We start from the raw sequence: 7,883 nt of genomic DNA on the forward strand, positions 1-7,883 counted from the left end.
TACAACTACTTGTAAAATGGATTAAAAATGAAAATAAGGACTTATTTAGGTTAATTTCTTGTGAATTATCGTTAATTCCCTACAACTACTTGTAAAATGGATTAAAAATGAAAATAAGGACTTATTTAGGTTAATTTCCCGTGAATTATCGTTAATTCCCTACAACTACTTGTAAAATGGATTATCGATATTTATTTGTAGTTAGAGAGTGCTATGAAGATGACATACATGATCCACATGCACGTCCCTCCTAGCTGGTTCTATGATGTCATTCCCGATTTTCTCGCACATTATGATCGGGTAATGACTGAGTGGAAGGGTCTTGGATACAGTAGGCCCGCTTTCATCAGACCGAAAGATATTCAGCAGCCTCTTGTTGAGCGTCAGCCTCCTGCTGGAGATGCACGTGAGGTAGACATTCATGATACAGCTCCTAGTAGCTCGCAACAGACAGCGCCCCCTATCTCTCAGAAGCGTCCTCGTGAGGTACTAATAACTATCATTCACGAACTTGTGATCTTTTTAATTTCGTCTATTGAATATGTAAATGACCTGTTTGTCTTTAATTTACATTAATGGCAGGATGAGACTGGTGGTCCTGAGGAGGATACCGCAGTACTTGTCCCCCCTAAACGTCCACGTGACGTATAAATTTCTAACAAAAGCTTTCATTTCATGCATCGTAGAACTTCGATTAATATGTCTGTGTCGGCTGTAATTGCAGGAGGTTCAGTCTACTGGTGATATTCCAGCCACCCATGCTCCTACACATGTATCTATTCCCCCTCAGGTACAAATATTTTACAGCTTCCTGTGTTGAATAATGTTTATGTATTGGCTTGCAATTGCAGGTTGAGGTTCAGTCTACTGGTGATGTTCCACCCGCCACTGCTCCTACACCTGTATCCATTGCCTCTCAGGTACAAATCTTTGACAAATATTGTCCTCCTATGCACTTACACATTTTTAGCTTCGAGTGTTGAATATGTTTATGTATCGGCTTCAAATTGCAGGTTGAGGTTCAATCTCCTGCTGATGTTCCACCCACCACTGCTCTGACACCTGTATCCATTCCCCCTCAGGTATAAATATTTAACAAATATTGTCATTCTATGCACCTAAAATATTTTAGCTTCGTGTGTTGAATATGTTTATGTATCGGCTTCCAATTGTAGGTTGATTATACTACTTCAACACCATTCCACAGATCTATGACATTTCAACCTATTCCACTAAAGGTATTATTTGTTCCCTACTATGTCAACTAAATGGGATTAAAATGGATTAATTCCCTATAACTAGTTATAGATGGATTAAACTAAGTGTTAAATGTGTACTTAATTTATGGATTGCAGATGCCTATTACTCCAGAATCTTTAGAGGCCTCTTCCTCCCTTGTCACTCCATATGTACATTTGGGCATAGGAGAGTCTTCTGTTCCTAGTGAGCTACGGGACATGTTTGATGTAATAACTCTTAACTCTTTTTTAAAGTAAATGGCCTTAGATTAACTAGTTCCAAATATGCTAATTGTGTTTTTGTTTATTTTGTAGATGGACTCAATTGAAGATTTGGCGGAGGATGCGGCGAAACGAGGTGGTCCTGAGCGGCGTGGTGATATGACAAGGCCACTAAAAAATCAGAAAGTGAGGTGGTTGTATCGGCATTTCTGGAGTTTAGAGGTTGATTACATTTGGCGTGATCACAGTGAGCGGGGCATTACTTATCCTCTTACACATAGCCAAGTAACAACTTTGCGACCAGAGTTTTGGGTGGAGGATGATGTTCTCAATGCCTATGGTGAGCTCTTGAGACTTAGAGAGGATAAACTCTGGGAAAAATGGGAAAAAATTCCCAGAACTGAAAGTTTCAAGCCCAGGCGGTATTTCATTGCTCCTAGCTTTTTCATGGCGATGGCACTTGAGTTTTGTCCTAACTTGAAGGTACTCTATTAAACAAATAGCAATGCTCCAACCTGCTTTTCTATAAACAGATATCAATTATGCTGTATAAATGTTAACCTATTTTTTGACTTGTAATTGTAGGCTTCTCCGAGTACCCTAAAAGGTGACGCCAAGAAGTCAATGGAGAGGTTCTTTAGAGATTATGCTAACAAGGGGGTAACTTGCCTCTTCAGTTTTGTGACTTTGCATTTTTCCCCACGTGTCATAGCTCTCATTGGTTCTTGTTTGTTGTTAATCTCAACAAAATGAGAGTGCTAAACATTGATCCTCTTAGGGACGATAAAGACACAACAGGGAACATCGCTCACCCCTTCCAGTATTACATTATGGTAACTATATCATTCTTTAATTCCCTACCAGTAGTTTTAAATAGATTAGTAATTAAATAATGACTTGTTAGGTTCATTTCCCGTGAAATATCATTCTTTAATTCCCTACCAGTAGTTTTAAATAGATTAATAATTAAATAATGACTTGTTAGGTTCATTTCCCGTGAAATATCATTCTTTAATTCCCTACCAGTAGTTTTAAATAGATTAATAATTAAATAATGACTTGTTAAATTCATTTCCCGTGAAATATCATTCTTTAATTCCCTACCAGTAGTTTTAAATAGATTAATAATTAAATAATGACTTGTTAGGTTCATTTCCCGTGAAATATCATTCTTTAATTCCCTACCAGTAGTTTTAAATAGATTAATAATTAAATAATGACTTGTTAGGTTCATTTCCCGTTATTTGCAGGAAAAGTTGATCCCATATATGCTCAATTATTTGCATCCATCTCGATTTCCATTGAAATATACCCGGGTTCATGGTCTTGATGCTCGACCCAAGCAATATGGTGGCAATGATTGTGGTGTGTATGTATCCAAGTACATGGACGCTATGCTCAACGGGATCTCCTTGCCATCAGCTGTGTGGAACCCTAAAGTTGATGTACAGACTTTTCGCTATCGGATGGCGCACGAGTTATCAAAAGGGGTTGCTAGACACATTTCTGAGTGGGGCATTCGACAAAGAGAGGCGGGACACTAGTTTGTTATTTGATTAGTGACTTGTAGTTACTTTAGTTAGTTGTACATATTTTGCCCGGTTGTATTTTATTTAGATTGGTTGTATTTATTTTGGTTGGTTAGATGTATTTATTTTAGTTGATTTGTTTGTAGTTGGCATATCAAGGCCATTTTTTTTAAGTTTGGTTTGGTTTGGTTTGGTTTATTTATAGTTGGCATGTCAAGGCCATTCATTTTTAAGTTTAGTTTGGTTTGGTTTGTTTTTTTTATAGTTGGCATGTCAAGGCCATTCATTTTTAAGTTTAGTTTGGTTTGGTTTGTTTGTAGTTGGCATGTCAAGGCCATTCATTTTTAAGTTTAGTTTGGTTTGGTTTGAAATTTTACAGGTTTTTGGTTGACTTAAAAATAAATAGGTCATGCCGGTTTTTTATTTTACAGGTAAAGTTTAACTTAAAAACAAAGAGGTCATGCCGAATTTGTTATTATGTACTTTGAAATATTAATGAATTTTAATTAAATATTTTTAATGTTGTTAATGTTAGTACTTGTTGCCATTATTAATAATCCCAAAAAAAGAAGTGACTCCAAAAAAAAATTTGAAAAAAAAGTTATTTTTGAAGATTTTTTTTTCCAAAATTGGGCAGAAAGTTTTCTATAAAACAGAAAAAGTTTTATATAAAAAATAAATCATTTGCAAGTGCAGTGACCAATATGCAAAGCCCAGTTTAGGCCCGCAATGTTTCATTGCGGATGCCGTAATGTTTCATTGCGGATGCCGCAATGTTTCATTGCGGATGCCGCAATGGTTCATTGCGGGGGTAATCTGGGTTTTGCATAAATTTGCAGATTGGTCATTGCACTTGCAAATGATTTATTTTTTATATAATACTTTTTCTGTTTTACAGAAAACTTTCTGCCAAATTTTGGAAAAAAATTCTTCAAAAATAACTTTTTTTCAATTTTTTTTTTGGAGTCACTTCTTTTTTTGGGATTATTAATAATGGCAACAAGTACTAATATTAACAACATTGAAAATATTTAATTAAAATTCATTAATATTTCAAAGTACATGATAAGAAATTATAATCAATTTTTTCCTTTTTTTCCTAATAATCTCGAGGGACAATTTCTTCTATCATGGCCTTCTTCCCTCGCCCCACAAAAACTGCACTTTCGAAATTGTTTATTTGAACTTGACGTCTCGATACCACTTTTGAATCTACCCGCTTTTGGACGTCCTTTTGTTTGTGACCTTGGGGGATCTAATAACGGATCATCTTCTTCATCACTTTCATAGTCCTCATTTATTTTTTTTCTCTCTCTTTTCTCCCGGAAAAGACTTAATCACATACTCCTTTTCTCTCTTGATCACGCTCATCAAGTAATTGTACCACGGAACGGAGCAACTACCAACAACGGACAAACCTTGGAAAGCTTTACACAATCCACTATATCTTGCCGTTTGAGATTCTACAACATTACCAAGCATCCGAGGCGTACACGGTAGAGGTCCCGCAACTTTGTTTCCGTTTATTGTCCACCTCATTGTTACAAGATCTGGTGGTATCATCGTCTTTTGTTTCTTGTTAAGGTAACGGATCATGTGTCTACAAATCATCCCGGAATGTTCAAATTTTTTACATGTACAAGAATAACTCCCGTCGATGGAAATCTTCAAGAAAAAATTCCTTCTATTAATCTCCGGCAAGGTGGACTTTTCTACCAAATACATCTTTGAAAGATAATCTCCACAACCTTTCATGCTTTTCACAACAAAAGATTGACTTTTTTGAAGCTCTTTTTGAAATCGCTTAAACATCTCTTTTGTGTATATCTTGGAGGCATGTATCTCCATTGACGAGTTAGAGAATAGTCTCCTTTCCTTGTACTCGGTGTCAAAATCGGCTTGAACCTCCCGTAAATATTGTGAGTCCAAAGCTTTTTGTGAATTCTCAATGAATTCTTTCAAACCGGTCGACGCTTTCACATACTCATCAAAAAATGAATTCATAGACTCGCTCCTTGAGGTGGTAGTCATACCGGCGGCAAAATGTTGTTTCGTGAAAGCAAAAACCCATTGCCGTCTAATTGCATACATATCATTTAGCCAATTGTGATTTTCAAGATCATATTTCTCTTTCAAGTCCTCCCACCTACCTTCAAATTCCGTTGGTGACAATGACTTGTAGATACATGCATTAAAATCCGTCTTGAACTCCGAGTATTGAGTATACAAAGTAGATAGTTTCTCGGGAAACTTGCTACTAATATGCCACGTACAATATGTATGGTTGGTGTTAGGCATAACCTCAGAAATGGCATTACTTAAAGCGATGTCTTGATCCGTAATAATGGTAATAGGTGGCTTGTTATCGACCGCTTCCAACCAAGTCTTCAAAACCCATCTATAAGTAGTCTCTTTCTCGTCCCTTATAAGTGCAAATCCAAACAAAATATTTTGGTAGTGGTGATTCACTCCCGTAATTAGAATAAAAGGCATGTCATACCTATTAGTCCGATATGTCGAGTCGAAAGTCACCATATCTCCAAAATTCTTGTACGCGTTAAGCGAACGAGGATCAACCCACACCAAACCCCTAACCCGATTCTCCTCATCCACATCCACTCGGTAGAAAAAATTGCCATCACTTTGTTTTTGCAAGTCTCGTAACAAAACCAATCCACACTCCGCATCACCGGAATCAAAAATCCGTCTTCGAATGTCACGTATTACATTTCGTACGTCTTGAGCGGAAAAACCAATTTTTTCAATACCACCACACGTCTCACTAAGTAAATTCATCACTTTCGGGGTCTCGATACCCGATTTGTTGAATAACTCAATCAAAGATCGGGTAAACGGATCTATGTTGCGTGATCTTTGCATGAAATTTACCTTATCCGATGTAACCAACCATAGCATGATTGTGCTCTAGGTTGACCTTGGTTACTTCCCATTTGTTTGAGCTTACTTTGTGAGCAACACACATACGAGCACGACAACAAGTTCGAGGAATAACATCTCGAGGTCGTTTCCCTTTAGCCCTATCTTCAACTTCCAAGGGTTTTGGGCCCAATCTTCCACCCTTTCGACATATATACAAACGTGACGATATACCACCATTTCTTGAATGCTTATGACTACTTCGAATAATTATCTCGAACCCTATACTTCGACCATAACCTCGATAAAAACTTTCCGCTTCATCCAACGAATCAAACATCATACCAACACAAGGAACTACATCATTCATATTTCCAATAAAATTTTCATCATTAATTTTATCATCATCATCGCCATTAAAAGAATCATTACTATCATCGGAATCACCGTGAACATCGTGATTCTTCCAACCGAAACCAACATCGTCATCACTATGCGTTTTTCGCTTCCCCGGATCATTAACTTTATCTTCAATACTATCAACATCTATTACTTCATCATCATTAAAGATTTTACGATAAACCCTCTTTTTTGTGGGGGGGGGGGTAACATAATTAAAATCGTTATGATCACTAGATGAACTTGAATAATCAAATAAATAAGAAGCCATGGATATTGAATACTAACCTTTTTTTTCAGAAGAATAAATTTGAGCAGAATGTTAAGAAGCAGTAAAACAACAATGTTTCAAAAATACAGACATTTTAAGGTAGTTGTGTGCATTAAATGCACGCCCGCAATGTTTCATTGCGATGGCCGCATTGAAACATTGCGGCACTGTACAAACCCCCAAACCAACAACTGTAAATATTTGCAGTTTTAATAAAACTTTACAACGTACCCCAGCAATGTTTCATTGCGGGGGGAAGTGTCTACCGCAATGAAACATTGCGGTTGGGTTGTTTATTTTTGTTATTTTCTTTAAAATTAGAAAATTAATCAAAAAAAATATAAAAAATAGTTTCTAGACTTATTATATTTCATTTAATACGTTAAATGTTAGTTTGAAAATATAAATGTTTATAAGAGTAACTTAATTATAATATGCAACTATTTTACATAGTTTTGTGAAAATTTTGCATAATAGTTATGTCAAATGATGTTTCTTGACGTGTAAGTTGTAAAGTACAAATTTTAACGATCCAACTATATGGATGTTAAAATATAATGATTATAATAATTAAGAAAAATTATTTCTTAAATAAAATACGGTATTTATATATATTTTGTTATCAAGAAATGTTTAATATTTTGGGGGCTAAATTATTTTATATTTTTTTATAGATAACGAAAATTCGATAAATTTTCATTTTTTTGGATTTTCACATTTTCAAATTTTAGTATTATATTTGTTTATTAAAATTTAAAATTGATAAAATATATTGGACAAGTACAAGAAAAATAAAACATTAAATAATTTATTTCATTCAAATATAAATGGAGTACATTCAAATATTTTTTCAAAACAAATACATAATAACATTTTATGTCGACGAGAATGATCAAACTTTAACGGTGTTGGAAGAACCGCCTTTATCACCCTTATCGTCGTCTTTCTTTTTCTTCGACTTTTCCGCCTTCGCTTTAACTTCATTTTCTTTTTTTTTCTTACGCTCAAGCGCCATTTGAATACGGCGGAGAGCTATTGCCATGTCTTCGTCTCCTTCGGACCCGTCATAAGCCACACCATCGATAATTACCTTATTATTGTCATAATCATAGTAGAAAACCATTTTTCGGAAATGAGAGAAGATAATGTTGAAGAGAAAATGTAGAATAAAAATATAGAAGAGAATGTTGAAAAAAAATGAGATGAGGCAGGACTATTTATAGGTGAAAATCTGAATTTTAAAATTCACAAAATTAAATTTGGCACAAAAAAAATTTTGCTGAAAAAATTTCATTTGACTGTTGAAACTGCCGCAATGAAGCATTGCGGCGCTTTCAAACTGCCGCA

General features: G+C 35.3%; 1 protein-coding gene across 1 annotated transcript; it reads right to left on the minus strand.

Moving 5' to 3' along the window:
- Positions 1-3,767: 3,767 nt before the first annotated feature.
- On the minus strand, positions 3,768-5,785 carry LOC141679427 (protein FAR1-RELATED SEQUENCE 5-like). The gene is made up of 2 exons (XM_074485929.1): positions 4,408-5,785; positions 3,768-3,805 (listed from the first exon to the last, which is right to left on the minus strand). Exons 1-2 carry the CDS (start codon positions 5,783-5,785, stop codon positions 3,768-3,770), a joined length of 1,416 nt encoding a protein of 471 aa, XP_074342030.1.
- Between the last annotated feature and the right edge of the window lie 2,098 nt (positions 5,786-7,883).

The sequence above is a fragment of the Apium graveolens genome, chromosome 8 (assembly GCF_009905375.1).
Source record: "Apium graveolens cultivar Ventura chromosome 8, ASM990537v1, whole genome shotgun sequence".
NCBI lineage: Eukaryota > Viridiplantae > Streptophyta > Magnoliopsida > Apiales > Apiaceae > Apium > Apium graveolens.

Coding starts and splice junctions, on each gene's coding strand:
- LOC141679427 (XM_074485929.1), bottom strand. CDS start 5,785: ATGAATTTACTTAGTGAGACGTGTGGTGGTATTGAAAAAATTGGTTTT. Junction 3,806..4,407: donor ATTGTGTAAAGCTTTCCAAG/GTTTGTCCGTTG, acceptor TGCAAAACCCAG/ATTACCCCCGCAATGAACCA.